This window comes from Narcine bancroftii, chromosome 3 (assembly GCF_036971445.1).
Source record: "Narcine bancroftii isolate sNarBan1 chromosome 3, sNarBan1.hap1, whole genome shotgun sequence".
Taxonomy (NCBI): domain Eukaryota; kingdom Metazoa; phylum Chordata; class Chondrichthyes; order Torpediniformes; family Narcinidae; genus Narcine; species Narcine bancroftii.
Genome location: NC_091471.1, coordinates 71,904,859 through 71,923,152, shown reverse-complemented (window position 1 = coordinate 71,923,152; position 18,294 = coordinate 71,904,859). Strand labels below are relative to the sequence as shown.

The following is an 18,294-nucleotide window of genomic DNA, read 5'->3' as shown; positions in this document are numbered from 1 at the left end:
TGCAATCTAAAAGTTTGAGGAGATTCTGTATATTAGCAAAGACTCTCAAACATTTACAGGTATTCTGGCTGGTTGCACCACTGTCTGGTATGGAGGTGACAAGAAAAAACTCCAGAGGTTTGTTAATTTGGCCTGAAACATCACAGGTACCAGTCTTCACTCCATCGATGACATCTAAAAGAGGCAGTGTCTTAAAGCACCCTCTGACCTCAAGGACCCCCACCATCCAGTCCATGCCTTCTTTACTTGGCTACCGTTGGGGAGAAAGGTACAGGAGCTTGAAGACAAGTGCTCAGCAGCACAAGGACAGCTTCTTCCCCTCTAATATCAATTTCTGAATGAACAATGAACTATCTTGCACTATATTTATTTATTTGTTTTGTACTCCGGTTTATATAAATGGACAATTATGCTGCAAAACTGCGAAGTTGGTCACCTGTTCATGAAAATGAATTCTGATTCTGGTTGGCTTTACATCTTCCTTTAGGGCTCTTGAAGTGGTGTTTTCATTTGCACATGCTCACCTTCTCTAAAGTACCAGCTATGGGATTAAAAAATGACAGTAAATTTTGTTTGTGCCTTGTTAAGGACAATGAAAGTGAAAGGAAGATATTATTTTGTACTGGGCACACTCCTTGTTTCAGTCACATTGTGGCGGTACGCCATTAGGCAGGCGAACCAGCCCCGCTTGTCACGCACGTGGAGGGACAGCCGGCCAAAATGGTATCATCGGGGGTTTCCTCCCAACCTCAACACCGGGCTCAGAAGCCCGCGCTTAGTGACTCACGTGATGCCCCAGTGATGTCGGGGATCCCCAGCGCAGTTCTCAGCCAGGTCCGGGCTGGGAGTATAAGACCAGCCAGGCAGCCTGCAATAAATCAGTTTTGCTCACTGAACTCAACCCATCTGGTTGTGTGATCCTTCAGTTAGCAGCGTAGCTGCCGCTACAATTGGTGACACCAACAGGTTCAAACGTCTTTGAACATGAATAGCATGAATGCTATTGTCATCAAGCTTCCTGACTTCTGGGTCCAGGAGTTGGAGACCTGGTTCAGCCACGTAGAGGCTCAGTTTCACCTCCGCCAGATTTCATCAGATTCAACCAAGTTTTACCATGTGGTTGCCACCCTGGACCAGGCCTCTGCCAAACGAGTACTGCACCCCATTCAGCACCCACCTGCGGAAGAAAAGTATGGGACCATCAAACGGGTGCTCACTGGCTCCCTTGGCCTCTCCAGGCGCCAGCGTGCCGCTTGGATGCTGTGCCTTGACGCCTTGGGGGATAGAACCCCAATCGAGTTGATGGACAAGATGCTCGCCCTTATGGCCGATCACACCAAATGCCCACTCTTTGAGCGCATCTTCCTCGACCATCTGCCTGAAGACATTCGGCCGTTACTGTCCCAGGAGAGCTTCATCGACCCTAGGAAGGTCACTCAAAAGGCTCAGGAGCTATGGCTCAAACAATTCCCGGAGGGCTTAGCAATCCAGCAGGTTACGGGTCACGGGGATGACCACACCAAGCCTTCCACTAGCGCTGCGGTGGAACACCCGGCCCCTGCAAGGACCTCAAAGAGCATAGGCAGAAGCAAGCCATCCACTTCAGGCCTCTGCTTCTTCCACCAGCGCTGGGGAGCCAAGGCTCGGAAGTGTCATCAGCCCTGCTCGTTCCAGGGAAACAAGCAGGCCAGCTGCTGTTGATGGCTGCGGTGGCTGGCCAAGAACACAGCCTTCTCTACCTGCAGGATTCAGTCAGTGGCCGATGACACTGGGGCCCAGATCAGCGTCATCCCGGCCACAGCCATTGAGTCCTGGAACCAGCCTCAAGGACCTCCCCTCCATGCAGCCAATTCAACAGAGATCCAAACGTATGGAGACAAGACCGTCCACTTCCAGATCGGCCAGCGGAAGTTCTCATGGAGATTCACCGTTTCGTTCCTCCCAACTGCCAACCTGGGTTTGGACTTCCTCCTCGCCCACAGACTCCTGGTCCACATTCAAGGTAGGCGACTGTTAGATGCCCACACCTTCTAATCTGTTCACCTCAACGCCTCCCGCACAGAGCAGCCGCAGATGGCCACAGTCAGCACGCCCAAGGACGAGTTCCAGCATATTCAGCATATCAAGCCGCATTTCTCCGCCGCCACACCACACCACTGGTGTTTCATTACATCCCCACCCAAGGCCCGGTGGTCCATGCCAAGGCACAGTGGCTCCTGTCGGATAAGCTCCAGATAGCAAAGGAAGAGTTCTTGCATCTGCAGGAGCTGGGGATCATTCAACGTTCCGATAGTCTTTCAGCCTCACCACTCCACCTGGTCCCGAAAGCCGCCCCTGTGGATATTATCGATGGCTTAACGACACGACAGTACCTGACCATTACCCGATCCCTCACATCCAGGACTTTATGGCCAACCTGCATGGTGCAAGGGTATTCTCCAAGGTCGACCTGGTCCGCGGGTATCGCCAAATCCTGGTGCACCCCGAGGACGTACCCAAAACGGCCATCATCACCCCCTTTGGCTTGTTCGAGTACCTACGCATGCTGTTTGGGCTCAAGAATGCTGCCCAGACCTTCCAGCACCTCATGGACACAGTGGGCAGGGATTTGAATTTCGTATTCATTTACCTGGATGACATCCTTGTCATCAGCAGAGACCGGGCACAACAGAAGTCTCATCTGTGCACCCTCTTCTCCTGACTGGCCGACTTTGGCCTAACGATCAATCCAGCCAAATGCCAGTTTGGGAAAGAGTCCATGCAATTCCTGGGTCATACCATCACGGCCGAAGGAGCTACACCTTCTGTTACAAATGTTGCTACAGTCAGGTAGTTCTCACGCCCGGACAACCTCAAGGGGCTACAGGAGTACACGGGTATGGTCAATTTCTATAACCGCTTCATTCCAGGTGCTGCACGCATCATGCAACTGCTCTTCACCCTCATCGCAGCCAAAGACGACACTCACCTGGACTCCAGAGACCAGCAGGGCATTCAAAGCCATGAAAGGCTACCCTGCTCGTCCACCCACACACCAACCTGCATATGGTGCTCAACGTCAATGCCTCTGCCACGGCCATTGGCGCCATCTGGAGCAGCAGGTGAACGGACAGTGGAAACCACTGGCATTCTTTAGCCGACTCCTTTGCCCGCCAAAGCGCAAGTATAGCTCTTTCGATCATGAGTTGCTGGGCATGTACCTGGCAGTGCATCACTTCCGCTATTTCTTGGAGGGGAGGCCTTTCACCATTTTTACCGACCACAAACCCCTTACTCAGTTGCTTGCTATGGCAAGAGATCCCTTGTCGGCCTGCCAACAGCGTCACCACTCCTTTGTGTCAAAGTTCACCACCGACATTCGGCACAAGGTGGGGAAAGATGATGTGGTCGCTGATGCACTCTCATGACCGGCCATTTGCACGCTGACACCCGGCCTCAACTTCGACCTGCTCGCCCAGGACCAGAAGTCCAATGAGGAGACACGGGCCTTCGGAACTGCCATCACGGGCCTGTGGTTCCAGTACTTCCTGACTCCTCACGGTGAAGGCACCATCCTGTGTGATGTCACTATGGGCATCCCGCATCCAGTGGTTCCCGAGCAGTGGTGCAGGCAAGTCTTCCACCATATCCATGACCTTTCCCACGCTTCCCATCAGGTCCACATTCCTTATGGTGGCAGAATGTTTCATCTGGCATGCGCTTTGGAAGCAAATTGTGGACTGGGCCAGAATCTGCATCCATTGCCAGCTTTCCAAGGTACACAGGCACACCAGAGCACCCGTGCAAGATTTCAAACACATCCGGGAATGGTTCAGCCACATATTCGGACCTTTGCCCGTTTCCCGAGGTAACCGTTACTTTTTCAAAGTGGTAGACTGCACTACTCGGTGGCCCAAGGCAATCCCGATGCCAGATGCCTCCATGGACTCCTGCTCCTGAGCTCTTTTGAACTATTGGGTTGCCCGTTTCGGCATCCTGAACCACCTCACCAGTGATCGGGATGCCCAGTTCACCCTGCATTCTGGGCACAGCTCGCCAATGGGCTGGGGATCGAGCTACATCACACCGTGGCCTATCACCTATAGGCCAATGGGCTAGTCGAGCAATTGCACTGCCACCTTAAGTCGACACTGATGGCCCGCCTCACCAGCCCCGACTGGGTGGACGAGCTGCCTTGGGTGCTCCTGGGTGGACCTACAGGCATCATCAGCCGAGTTGGTCTACGGTGCACCGCTGGCCCTACCCGGTGAGTTCGTCAACGCACCTCACAATCCCCAGCAGTCACCGCATGGTCTACTTCCCCGCCTCCAGGCCCAGTTTGACTCCTTCACACCCTACCACCGCCCAGACACGGCACACAGGCCTCTTACATCCCCAGCGAGCTGAATTCCGCAGAGTACGTTTTTATCAGGCAGGGCCCATCCACAGCACCTCTGCAAAGACCATACGAAGGGCCGTACAAAGTCAACCAGCATTCAGGATCCACTTTCACACTGGACATCGGTGGTAAAAGGGAATTGTTTACAGTGGACAGGTTAAAGCTAGCCCACCTCGACCCCACCGAGCCAGTCGTTGTGGCCCAAACCAAGAAGTGAGGGCCACCAGGCAAAAAAGGACATTGGTGCCAGTTCTGGAGGGCGGGGGGGTGGTGGCCTGTGTGGTAGTACACCATTAGGCAGGCGAACCGGCCCCGCTTGTCACGCAAGCAGCGGGGCAGATGGCCAAAATGGCGCCATCGGGGGTTTCCTCCCGACCTCGGCACCGGGATTAGAAGCCCGCGCTTGATGACCCACATTGCTCTACTCATTTTACAGTTATGACAGTGTGGCTCAGTATGACAACACTACCATCTACAAATTTGCTGACGATACCATGGTAGTTTCATTCATGGCTTCCGAATGAAAATTTTGAAAAGTGTCTGTCCACGTCTGCTGCAGGCTCGCTGATGGCTGACAAGGCTAATGCAGGACAGACATGTCCGGCCGCAGCAACTTCAAGGGAAACTCTGTTCTGGGTTTGGTGCTGCAGAGTCATGGTTCTTCCTCCATCTCCTTTTGTCCTTAAGGCCAGTCCTGCCTGCGTTCTCAAAGGAGGAGACAGACTGGTGAATGGTGCGTTGCCAGGCCACGTGATCAGAGGGGAGAGTTGACCACTGGTGACGATCAGTGGGTTGTATAAAAGGGCGATGAATAAGCATGCAGGAGGGAGAATGAACAGTGTACTAAAAACAACTTTGCACTGAATGTCACTAAAAGGAACTGATTGTAAACTTTGGGAAGGGAAAACCAGAGGTGTACAATCCAGGAATCATTGGGGATGAGACGGTGAGCAAATTTAAATTCCTGGGAGTCATTATCTAGGAGGACCTTTCCTGGACCCAACACATGAATGTCATCGTGAAGAAAACCTATCGGCGCCTTTATTTCCTCAGGAGATTGTGGAGCTTTGGTATGATTTTGAAAACGTTAGCAAACCTTTGCAGGTGTGTTGTGGAAAGTATGCCAACCAGCTGTGTCACGGTCTGGTATGGGGCACCAATACCTCTGAGCGGAAAGCCCTGCAAAAAGTAATGGACTCGACCAATACGTGACAACCAAAACTCTCTCCACCATCAAGAAAATCTGCATGGAATTGAAGCAATTATCAAGGATCCACACCATCCAGCACACACTGTATCTTCACTGCTGCCATCAGAAAAGAGGTATAGGAGCCTCAAGACTCACACCACCAGCAACCATTGCTAACCCTTCGCCATCAGACTCAACAACAATTTTGGAGAGAGACTCATTTAAGGTCTCTTATTTTCCACATTATATATTGCTGTTTTTTTTTCTCTTTATTGCACAGTCCGTTTACATTTCTTTGTTTACATTTTTTTGGATATGTACCCTTTCTTGAGTACAGTTGTTTTGCACTACTGATGAGTAGAAATTCTGTCTGGCCTGCAAGAAGAAAGAATCTCAAGGTTGTATGAGATGCCATGTATGTACTCTGGCAATAAATCTGAACTTTAAAACTCTGTACTCCTAGTTTCTGTGACTAACGTGAAAATAACCTTCAGGCGGGTGCATCCTCAGAAATGGTCTGAACCAGACTGCACCTGCTGTAACTTTAAAACTCATTTGAGCCAACTGGCTGGTCTTTGTGGACATTTTCAACTTCACTTCGTGTGATGTCCCCATCTGCTTCAAAAAGACACCCATTATACTGGTGCACAAGGAGAGCCAGGTGATCTGCCTCAATGAATATTATCTGATGCCACTTACCTCTACTGTGATGAACTGCTTTGAGAAGTTGGCTAAGGTGCAAATTAACCCCTGTCTCGGCAAGAACCCACTTCAATTAGTCTATTGTCACCACAGGTGCCATCTTGCTGGCCTTCCACTCTGCATTAGATCACCTGGACTACAAAAACCTTACTATTGACTACAGGCCAGCATTTAATGTCATCGCATTTATAATCAAATTAAGGGATCTAGGCACTCTGTTCACTTCCCTGTAACTGGATCTGAAATTTTCTCATTGGCAGACCTTAATCAGTGCTGATTGGCAACATCACCTCCTCCTCCTCCTCACTGACCATCAACAAGGGGCACCTCAAGGCTGTGTGCTTAGTCCCATGCTCTTCCCTCTACATTCACAATTGCATAGCTAAATTCAGTTCTATTGCAATCTATACATTCTCTGATGACACCATCATTATTGATCAGATAATGGGAAGTGATGACTGGAATATAGGAGATGGAAAATCTGGTTGGATGGTGAGACAACAATCATGTTCTCAACATCAGCAAGACCAAGGAGTTTATTGTGGACTTTACAAAGGGGAGGCTGAGGGACAATACACCTGTTCACATTGATAAGATGGAGGTGAAGAGGATTAGTACCTTTAAGTTTCTGGGCATCATCGGTATTATTGGAGAACCTCTGCTCGATCCAGTACATCAAGGCAACCATTAAGAGGGCACACTGATGCCTCCACTTTCTAAGAAGTGTGGGAGTTTTGGTATGTCTTTAAATTCTCTATCAGTTGCACATTGGTCTGGTTTGGAAATGTGAGTGCCCAGGAGTGTAGAAGGCTGTAGAAAGTGACAAAAAGTGACAAACCTAGTCAAGTCCATCCTGATCCTCTCTGATGTGCTGCCTCAAGAAGCCAGCCAACATAATGGAGGATTTTCATCAACCTGATCGCTACCTCTTGCTGCTCCAGGCAGAAGGGACAAAAGCCTGAAGTTCAGCACCTGCAGGTTCAAGGACTGTTTTTATTCAACAGCTATCAGGCTCTTGAACCTCCTGTACTACTCTAACCCTAACCATTAACTACCCCAGTACCACCAAAAGATCTATCTGCTCTACTAAAATGACATTTTTTTCCCTGCAACTGTGAATATTTATCTATCCTTTGATATTTCTCTTTTTCTGTCTTGTGTTTGTGGCACTTTAAATTTTTACCATTTGGATGGGAGCGGTCTGGCGGGTTATGGAATGGGTGCAGGTCAGTGGGGCTAGCGGAATGATGTTTTGGCATAGACTAGAAGGGTCAAATAGCTTGTTTTCTGTGCTATAAAGCTGGTGTATTGGAGAAGCAAGAATCAATAAATTTCAGTGCATCTGTGCATTTTGCTTGTGTATATGACCACAAACACATTGAACATTTATTCATGTTTGTATATTTCTGAAGAAAGGCCATTGAGCTGTAATGTCATCTTGATTTTTCTCTCCCCTCAGATGTTGCTTGATCCATTTTGTATGCAGGTTCCGTAATTTCAGATTGTTTAGTATACAATAGATTAACGTTATTATTCAATCACATTAAATGATATTGTCATCTTTAAAATAATTTGTCCATTTCTATTTTATTATCACAGACTGTGCATGTATTGAAAATGCTTTTATCCTCAACATTTGAATTAGAGTAATTGTTCATTTTTACCATTAATTTGAGGGGAGAAAATGAAAAGTGATTTTTGAAAGAACTGATATCTTCACAACATGCCAAGAATGATTTTGAAATTGCAGATTGACTTTCAATAAGGATCATTAAAAGGGAAATATGGATGATTTGAATCTCTCCAAACTCTGACTCCATCTCTCTGGGGAGGAAGAAAAGAAAGTAAAAATCAATCTTGTCCTTATTTGATGATACTTAGACATGTTTGTATCATACTTAGAGTCGTACAGGAGGTTTGCAAAAAAAACCAAAACAGGAGTATAAATTAAACAATTAGCATCCAATTTAATAATTTATTGTTCTCCCTACAAACAACAATCAATGTATTGGCTTTCATAGAGTTCTAGTTTTCCAACGTTTTTGCTTTATTTTCCAACAAAGATACCGCAGGAGGTTCTAAGTAGAAAAAAAAGTTTACCGTGTGCATGAGCAAGGCCAGTATTTATTACCCATCAATATTTGTCCTTGAGCAGTGATGGTGAAGGTACTTCCACAGAATGAGCTGATTTAAAATTTAAACCCAGGGTCAATGAGGGAAGAGAAATGCATTTCCATGTCACAGTGGTATTGTGAATTGGAGGGAACCTTGGTGGCAGTTCTGACATCAACCAGGAGGAATTTCTATCGGCAACCAGTAGTTTAGTTGTTGGAGGAGAGGGTTGGAAAGTGAAGTGTTTGACGTAAACACCCGACCAAAATAGAACTCCTCCAGATAAACATTTTTAAATGTAGGTCAGTAGTTCATGGACTCTGAAAGCTGATTATGTACAGGAATTGCACAGACACTAACATTATGGTAAATAGGATGTTGAAGAATAAAATGAAACACAGCTCTAAAACATAGGTCAGAGCAGGTCACGTTTGATCTTAGCATCACTTCCACTTAATGATCCTTGTACTCAAAAGGTAAAAATCTGAGAAAATTTGGCAATTTTCTAGGGTAGGAAAATAATCAATTCAGATTTTTCCTTGACTGGACTGCTTTTCTCTTATCCAGAGAATATGCTCTAGTTTTAACCTCTCCAGTGCGAGTTGTAATGTATTCCAAAGTACACTGTCACTTGGTGTATAGTAGTAGTCAGTATTGTATGTAACAGCATTGAACAGGACTTGAGCATTATGTAACGCATGGAATGTTTTGAACTGTTTGCAGTATTATGGTACACACAGTTCACATGGAGAATTACTTACCACGATGATAAGCAATCATTTTATTTCTGATCAAAACTCTGTTATTTAAAGAACCTTTGGGGTAGCAAGAAAGATGTGAATGGGTAGGGGTGTCTCATAGGTTTCTGATCATGCCCTTCTTCCTCCTAAAATCTCACTCTCCCTCATTGAAATGTATCCGGAACCTCGCCTTGTGGAGTCAAACAAGAATGTCTGCAGACACTGTGATTTGCAGTAAATACACAAAAGTGGTGGATAAACTCAGCAGATCCCACAGTCCCCAATAGGAGGCAAAAATGTACAGTAAAATCCCTGGTATCCGAAATTCAAGCAACCGGGGGGAAAAGAAATTGAGGAAATAAATAAGAATAAAAATAAATTTAAAAAAAAAACTAGAAGTAAATATTCTACGAAGCAACACACAACCATTCAGCCAGCGGAGCCTCCCCGACTGTGCCTGCCCACATCAGCTGTTTGAAAAATGTTTGAATAAAGTTGTATTTGAATAAAATGGCATTGCCCAGGATGAAGCTGCTCATGCTGGGCAACTCTCCAAAAGTGTCTTCCTATCCCAGCCTAGTCAGAGTCTTTACCTTGATTAGTAAGACTTTATCTGTAAACTTGGTGGAGGGGGATTAATTTTGATGATGGCACAGTTAACAAAACTATGTTACAGTACCAGCTACCGGGGTTTGAATTTAAATTTTGTAAGTTATGGGAATTACCTGATTAAAGTGAACCTGTGCGCCAACCTTGGGGTTCAAATCCATACATCCTGCAAAATCACCGCATAGGTTGATAGGATAGTTAAGAAGGCCTATCAGATGCTGGGCTTCATTAACAGGGGGATTGAGTTCATGAGTAGAGAGGACATGTGGTAACTCTATAAATCTCTGGAAAGACCACACTGAGAACATTATGTTCAGATCTGGTCACCTCATTATGGGAAGGATGTGGAGCTATGGAGAGGATGTAGAGGAAATTTACCAGGATGTTGCCTGGATTGGAAAACATATGAAGCAAGGTTAGTAGAACCGGGACTTTTCACTTTGGAGTGTAGAAGGATGAGAGGAGACTTGATAGAGGTCTACAAGATTATGAGAGGCAGAAATAGGGTGGACACCTGGTGTCTTAATTACCACAATCAACATTTGATCCATCCAAATTAATTACCACAATCAACATTTGATCCATCCAAATAGATCCCAGGGCAGGATCAGCAAATGCCAGAGGACACAAGTACAAAGTAAAGGGAGGGAAGTTTAGGGGAGACATCAGGGGTAAGTTTTTTATGCAGAGAGTTGTGGGTGCCTGGAATGCCTTGCCAGGGATGGTGGTGGAGGCTGAAACATTATGGGCATTTAAGAGACTCTTAGACAGGCACATGTATGAAAGAAAAATAGAGGGTTATGTGGTAGGGTGGGTTTAGTACTTTTTTAAGGATTATATGGGTCACCACAACATCGAGGGCCAAAGGGCCTGGACTCTGCTGAAGTGTTCTATGTTCACATGATTAAGGACTACAATACTGATCTTTTTCAAATGACTTTACAATTAGCACAATGCTGTTACAGCACCAATGATCTGGACTGGGGTTCAAATCTTGTGCTGTCTATAAGGAGTTTGTACGTTCTCCACACGTCTCCGTGAGTTTCTCCAGGGGCTCTGGTTTCCTCCCACTGTTCAAAATGTACAGGGGTTGTAGGTCAATTGGGTATAATTGGGCAGCATAGCTCCTGGCCAAAAGGGCCTGTATGTGTAATTTTATAAAATATTTATAAAAATTTATAAAATATATAAATTTAATTTTGTTTTTTTGTTAGAAACTTTATTCTTAATGTAGGTGTAAGAATGAGTCTTAGGCAACCAGAAAATTTGTATATACAGAATCCCTGTAGGTGTGGCTACTGGGGGTTTTACTGTATAACTAACATTTTGGACCTGAGGCCTTTGTCTACCTTGGTGAAGGGCTTAGGTCTGAAACGTTGGTTGTATATCTTTGCCTCACTTGACTAATGACAATGCAAAGATGATGGTCAATGCCCCAGTAATCTCTTCACTTGCCACTTTCAATAACCTGGGCTCAACTCCATCAGGTCCTGGGGTCTTATTTCCAACACCATCTCTTTCTTGATCTCTCCCAGCACATCAGTATGCTTTACATGATCCTCATCCAGAAAGCATCAAGATTAAAACTGCTTGATTATGTTTCACTTCCTGCATGCAGGCCCACAATTCAAATCCTGGATTGTTTTTAGACTTACTTCAATTGCTGGGACGATCAATCTTCCATTGCAGTCAAATGAATCAATTTGTTCCATATCTTCTTGACACAAGACAAAATCAAACACCTGTTTTAAAAGATACACCTTATCATGTTCCCATTATATAAATCTCATGTTCAGCAGTATTTCTGTTAATATATTCTACTGTCATGCACACAAGATAGATAATGTTTCATAGGCTTTTGTTCTGTAGTACACTTGTTACTGTCAAACAAAAGAGCAGGTACCAAAATATAAACTATTGATAATCAGTGGCCATTTTGAAAAATAAATCTACATCAGCTGGCAAAGACATGGGAGATCCCAGGTTAAATTTGGTGCACCAAAAAGTTTGTTTTATTGTTGCATCAAAAGGTTGGGTTGTCTGGATAGCTTAGCGGTCAGTGCAACACTATTACAGCGACAGCAACTGGGTTTGAATCCAAGGCTGTCTGTAAGGAATTTGTATGTTCTCCCCACATCTGCACGTTGTCGGTCAATTGGGGCATTTGGGCATCACAACCTGGAAGGGCCTGTTACTGTTCCGTATGCCTAAATTTAAAAAAAAAAGCCTTGATGTAACACCAGAAAATCTTCATATCTCTAGCTTCCAATTCCGACATTATTATTTTCACTTTATAATTCCAGCTCCAAGTTTTAGGGGTACTTATTCTCAACTTCAACCTTAAACCACAACTCGAACATCTTGTATAACTTGATAAATTAAAATTATCACTCTATTTATAGACATTTTTCTATTGACAATTATAGAATACATTTGGTTTTCATAAACAGTTTGCTGGAATTTAAGTCATTTCAATTGTGACCTCTCTCTTTTGAACTTGGAAATTTTCTCTCTCAAACCAAAAATCTGCTCAGCCTCACCCCATCACCCATATTGGCATCATGCTCTGGAATCTTTTCTTTGAACTTCATTTCATCTCTCCACTTCACTACTCTCGCTCTGACCAAGTTTCAGTTATCATCTTTCAAATGTTGTTTCATTTTTGATTATCTCTCTTGGGAAGTAATTCTATATATCTACATTATATTGTGCCTTGATGTTACATCAGGCATGTTCTTTGCCTATTTATCCTGTTGTATTCTTGACTTTAGTAATACTCAGATCCTTACAACCATCTTTAATTTGGCATAATAAAGTCAACAATTTGATTTTTGTGTTATCTCTCGGAACAAAACTAAATGTTACCTCAATATTTTCTTTAATCCGGGAAGGTGTGCTGCTCTTGGGAATGCACACTATTTCTCTTTGCAACTGCCACCTAAGGATTAACAAATAAAATCTTTCAAATGACACTATTTGTACTGTCAGAATTAACAGCCTAGCAAGGACCCCTTAAAATGGGATTGCGTCAAAGACAGCAAATAAAAATTAGGCCCATTCAGTACAATATAATTTTGAATCTGGGCCTATTCGATAGGATATAATTATTTCAAGGTTATGATCAAGAATTCTTTGCTTTAAAGTGTAATACGGTGTAGAAAGTTTGAAAATTCAACTAATGCATGCAACAACTTCAAATAATGCTTGCTCTGACTGTATATGTGTGAAAAGGAAAAAGTGTGTATCATGGTTAATGTGAAAAATAAAAAATTTAAAAAAAAAATAAATAATGCTTGCTCTGCAGGACTTTTTTTACATTCTCCAACTGAATGAATAGTGGAAACAGAAAAATCTAACAATATTGGTTATCTGATAACTAAAAGTAATGTCAAGTTATGCTAGTCTTAATTACCACAATCAACATTTGATCCATCCAAATAGTTACACATATCAAAACAAACTTGCAAAATAATCATGGGAGGGATGTGGAGTCCTTTGGAACAATGAGGATTTTGAAAATATAAGCAAGCTGCCAGTGTAATAAATCAGTCTTTGACTTCGACTCCTCATGTGTGTGCCATCTTTCAACACTCTGCAGTAGCTACAATTGTAATAATGAAATTGACCTTGCCTGCTATATGGCAGACAGATTTGCCATCGGCATAAATTGCCTGAAGTGCCTCTTACAGTCAGAGAAAGAGAAGCAAAAGAGAGTTCCCCTCAGAGTCCCCAAGATTTGCCTCCAGTGTTTCCACAGCCTCTGCAGTCACACAGAATCCAGTCCAAACCATTGGCAACCCGAGCTCCAGATCCAAACCTCTGACATGGTCAGGAACCTCTCAGCATCTTCAGCACCCCCTTGCATCCAGGTTCCGATACCTGGTACCCCTTTAGCCAGTTTTGAGCCAGTCTCCAGCAGTCTGCAGCCTGGCACAAATCTCCCAGTAGCAGTCTCCAGCACCCTCAGCCTCTGTGGGTTTCTCCAAGTCGCCAGCAGCCCGCTGCGTGTGTGGGTCTTTCAGCCGCAGAACCCCCTCACTGCCATGGTCAATGTCCTATGGGTTGTCCCTTCTGCTTCTGCTTCTTCTCAGAATGGGGGTGGTCTCCCCACTTTCTGGTGCCCTGCACCAGTCCTCCACTCCCCTGGAGTCTGCAACCCCTCATGGCTGCTCCCAGTCATAGGCGCTGCCATCTTCGAAGCAGACCCCGCAGTTGCAGGATTTTAAATAAAACTTTCACGGGTCATTCAAAGCCTGTGCGGAGCTGATGGCAGTTGACTGGGGTAGTTGCACCCCTCCGCACCTCGCACCCTGGGGATCCGCACCAGTAGCAGTGATAAATGTGAGTTTTGAATTTTCATCATCTGACTCGTGCTTTAAAAGTATTTAGGATCAAATGTCATGCAGCAAGTGGTGCAAGAACCCTGGCTTTTGGAATAAGTATATAAATAGTTCCAACCTCCAGCACTTACCAGAGATGTGTGTATATCTCATATCCTTTGTAGAATTTATAATTGATCAACTTCTACCACATTTACAGCAGTTTATTCCAAATCACAACTCTGAGGATAAGAATATTCTCATCCTACCTTCAACAGATTTCCCTTGCAGGCGATATCAACATGGTTTAATTATTATGTCAAGTTACTTGAATAAAGGAAGTTCAGGGAATGAAAACACATTTTGGTCCAGGTCTCTGTTAATTTACCAGTCCTCGTTTTTAGGGATTGTCCTATTGGAGGATAGTAAAGGTAGTTTTTGAATAAAACAGGTCCTCTCCAGGTTATGGACACCGGACTAATGGACATATTGTACATACAGGGAAACACGAAAGTCTGCAGACGCTGTGATTGGAGGAAATCAGCCGCTCTTGCAACATTCATAGGAGATTTTTTAAAATTTACTGAAGCTTTGGGCCTTAGCACTTCCTCAAGGTGTGAGCAAAAAGGAGGCAGATGTTCATTAAAAGTTTGGTGAAAAGGAAAGAATGGGAAAGGGAGGCATGGAGACCAACAGACAAAAGATGTTAATTGGATATGATAAGGAGAGAGGAAATAGAATTGATTGGTGGAGGGAGGTATATTTTTGATTCAGAAAAAGGAGACAGACAGAAAAGGAAAGAGAGAAAGATCGAGAGGAAAGGAACCACAGGGAAAGGTGGGGTTGGGAGGCATTGTTAATTAGAAGTCAATGTTAATTCCATCTAGTTGGAGGGCACCCAGACAGAATATGAGGTGCTGTTCCTCCAATTTGCAAGTGGTTTCATTTCCACAGTGCACGAGATCATGGACAGACATGTTGTCAAAGGAATGGGGCAGGGGTTTGAAATGGGTGGCCATTGGGGGATCCACACTAATTCAGCAGATAGAATCAAAATGCTCAACAAACCAATCATCTAGTCCACATCCAGTCTGTTTGATGTAGAAGAAGTCCTCATCCCACGAACTCCCACAGCTACCTCGAATACACCTTCACACCCCATCCCCTATATGGATTCTATTCTGTTCTCTCAATACCACTGTGTCTGTTGCATCTGCTCCCAGGATGAGGTCTTCCATGCCAGATCATCAGAGATGTCCTCTTCCTTCAAACAGTGTGGCTTCCCTTCTACTGACATCAACTCAGCACTCAACTGCACATCTTCCATTACCTGCACATTTGTTCTGGCCCCCTCCGCCCCCATGCACAACAAGGACAAGATTCCATTTGTCCTCACCTATCACCCAACTAGCTTTCGCATTTAACATATCATCCTCTGCCATTTTCACCAGCTATTATGTGATCCCACCACCAGACACATCTTTCCCTCTTCGCCTTCCTCAGGAACTTCTCCCTCTGTGGCTCCCTTGTCCACTCCTCCCTTCCCACCAATCAGCATTTGTCGTCTACCCCTGTGACTGCAGGAGATGTTCTACCTGCACCCACACTTCCTCCCTCAGCACCATTCAGGGCCCCAAACAATCCTTCCAAGTGAAGCAACATTTCACTTGTGAATCTGCAGGGGTTATTTTTTGTATCTGGTATTCCAATTGTGGTCACCTCTACATCGGAGGGACTGGACGCAGACTGCATCTCAGCTGCACCCTCACCCCCATATTTCCCTACGTCTCCTTTCCTCTCACTCTGTTTCTACATACAAACAAGCATTAACCAAATGGGCAGGATGGATAGGGAAGGATACGTCTGCTGCTGCTGGGTTGCAGGTATCTTCTACTGGGGAGGGGAGAAGAAAGAGGACATTCCGACTTGCATCTCTCTATCCCTCTGAGCCCCAACCTGAATCGCAACAATTAGGGTGAGTCACATCAAGCTGAGCTTGAAGCACTGAGCAGACTTGCTCTCTCACTGAGTCAGTGAGGCTGGGCTGGTAGGTGATCTTCATTTGCTCTCCTGTAACAGCTGTTTCTGTGATCCACTCTGACAGTTTTTTCCTGACTTAGAAGTGGATTGGGTTACAAACAGTTCCAGGGAATAGAACCCTGTCGAAAGCTGAAGGCTGTCTGTCCACCTAGTTAACATATGGAATAACTAAATTAGTTATTGAAATAATATCCCTGTATCTATATAGAAGCGACAAAGGAAAAAAGGCAATTTGTCTGTGAAATGTAATTGCTTTCAATGCTACTTCACCGTATGATGATTTGGGCTGGAGACTTTCCATATTTTTTTGCTATTTCCTGTATTCTTGGGTCTTCCAACAGTTTTGGGTCATCAGGTCTGGCCCAGGGACGGTCAGGTGATCCAAGAGGACTGTATGCTGTAACCACAATCTTTCGACATCTGCAGTGGTCCACAAGCTGAGTTTGGATCAAATATGGGTGTCTTTCTATCTGCAATAAAATGTAAACATATTTGGTTCACAATGAGTGAATCTCAGCATTGCATTTTTAAACCCTATTCAAGGCTGCCATGTCATCCAGAAGCTTAATTCAAAGTGTAAGGAGCCTGCTTCCTGAATCAAAATTTGAATTCTGTTTAGCAAATGACATTTCCAGTGAGGGAGTTATGGACACAGGGTTGATATCAGGTTGATTCCAGAGATGAAGGGGTTAGCATATGAGGAGAGCTTGAGTCATCTGGGACTGTACTTGCTGAAATTTAGAAGAATGAGAGGGGAATCTTGTAGAAACATATAGCATTATGAAAGGAATAGATAAGATAGAGGTAGATAAGTTGTTTCCACTGGTAGGTGAGACTAGAATAAGGGGACCTAGCCTAAAGATTCAGGCTAGTAGATTTAGGACAGAGATGAGGAGGAACTGCTTTTCCAAGAGAGTGGTGAATCTATGAAATTCCCATTGGAGCATTGGAGGCTACCTCAGTAAATATATTTAAAACAAGGTTGGAGATTTTTACATAGTAGGTGAATTGAGAGATATGGGGAAAAGTCAGGGAGGTGGAGATCTTATTGAATGGTGGACCAGGCTCGATGGGCCAGATGATCTACTCATACTCCTTTTTCTTGTGTTCTTATGTCGGGAGCCACCCTCAAAATAAGATATTCAGATTAGAAATGAATATAAATTTCTTCACCCAGAAAATAAAGAATATTTGTAGTTGTTGACAGGGGGCCAAATGGCCTACTTGTACATCTATTTCTTACATAGTGAGGTTGAATCAAGTTTGCTTTGCTTAATTAAATGTGACAGATAATGATTGTGAACTCCAGACTATTGTAGTATCCAATTATCAGATGCAGATTTCTGGTATATTAGGGAACTCAGAAATAGATATCTGCTGAAAGTTATATATTTTTGATAGTCCAATGGTTTACTTTATTTCCTTGTTACTGTAATGCAGATGTTGTATGGCAATTTATGATCTTCTGTGCAAGTCAGTTTCACAATAAAAAAAAGGAAAAAAACCTCAAACATATTGATGTTGACATTAACCTGATTAATAACTGGTCGGTAAATTGCAATTGATAATATATCATCAATTTGTCTTGCATTGAAGTTGGATAAGCCAAGTGCCTTGACCAAACCCATTTCCAGTAGCTTTTCCATGGCCTTCCAGGTATCTTTGTAATCTGTATCAGCATAACGTACTGTTCCATCCTCATTCTTTGGAATCATAACGTCACCACGTCTGTAGAGACAGAGGATTATATTATTGCCTGCTGGATTAATTTCATCTCCACACAGAAACTCAAGAGCTCTGATTCTCAATTCAAACTTACATTTCAGTTTATCTATGAATTAATTAGATCAGACCACAAAGGAGGAAGCCTCCCAATTTGTTTGTAATTTGCTTTTTCTTTTTTAGTTCAATTGTTCCTCCTCTTTCAGACCAACCATTTTATACCCTTAGCATTTGGATGGGAATCCTGGTGAACAGAGGTAGGAGAAAGAGGAAAAATTGGGCCTGGAACAAAACAATGGGAAATAGAAGGACAAAGGCAATCAGAAAGTGAACAGGGGTAAGGAAGATGGGGGAGGGGGTGTGGGGAGTTAGGTTTGAAGAGGAAGAAATAACTGGGATTTGTGAATGCAGAGTTAATAATTGTTCAAGAATAACTGTTAGCATTTTGGTCAAAAGGCATGGATTAAATGATGCAGTTGTATA

At 44.1% G+C, this 18,294-nt stretch overlaps 1 protein-coding gene across 5 annotated transcripts in view; it reads right to left on the bottom strand.

Annotated features, from left to right (window-relative positions):
- Positions 1–7,614: 7,614 nt before the first annotated feature.
- Positions 7,615–18,294, bottom strand: part of akr1a1a (aldo-keto reductase family 1, member A1a (aldehyde reductase)) — a 51,054-nt gene continuing 40,374 nt past the window's right edge. For 3 of the 5 annotated variants that reach the window (XM_069924254.1, XM_069924256.1, XM_069924255.1), the window contains 5 exons: positions 17,622–17,817; positions 16,360–16,559; positions 12,596–12,668; positions 11,386–11,472; positions 7,615–8,093 (listed from right to left, as the gene is read on the bottom strand). In XM_069924254.1, the coding sequence (XP_069780355.1) occupies positions 8,028–8,093; positions 11,386–11,472; positions 12,596–12,668; positions 16,360–16,559; positions 17,622–17,817 (622 nt within the window). In that variant the 3' untranslated portion in view covers positions 7,615–8,027. Of the gene's footprint in view, positions 8,094–11,385; positions 11,473–11,770; positions 11,938–12,595; positions 12,669–16,359; positions 16,560–17,621; positions 17,818–18,294 lie in introns of those variants that run through there. The other 2 variants (XM_069924257.1, XM_069924258.1) reach the window with 2 other exon arrangements.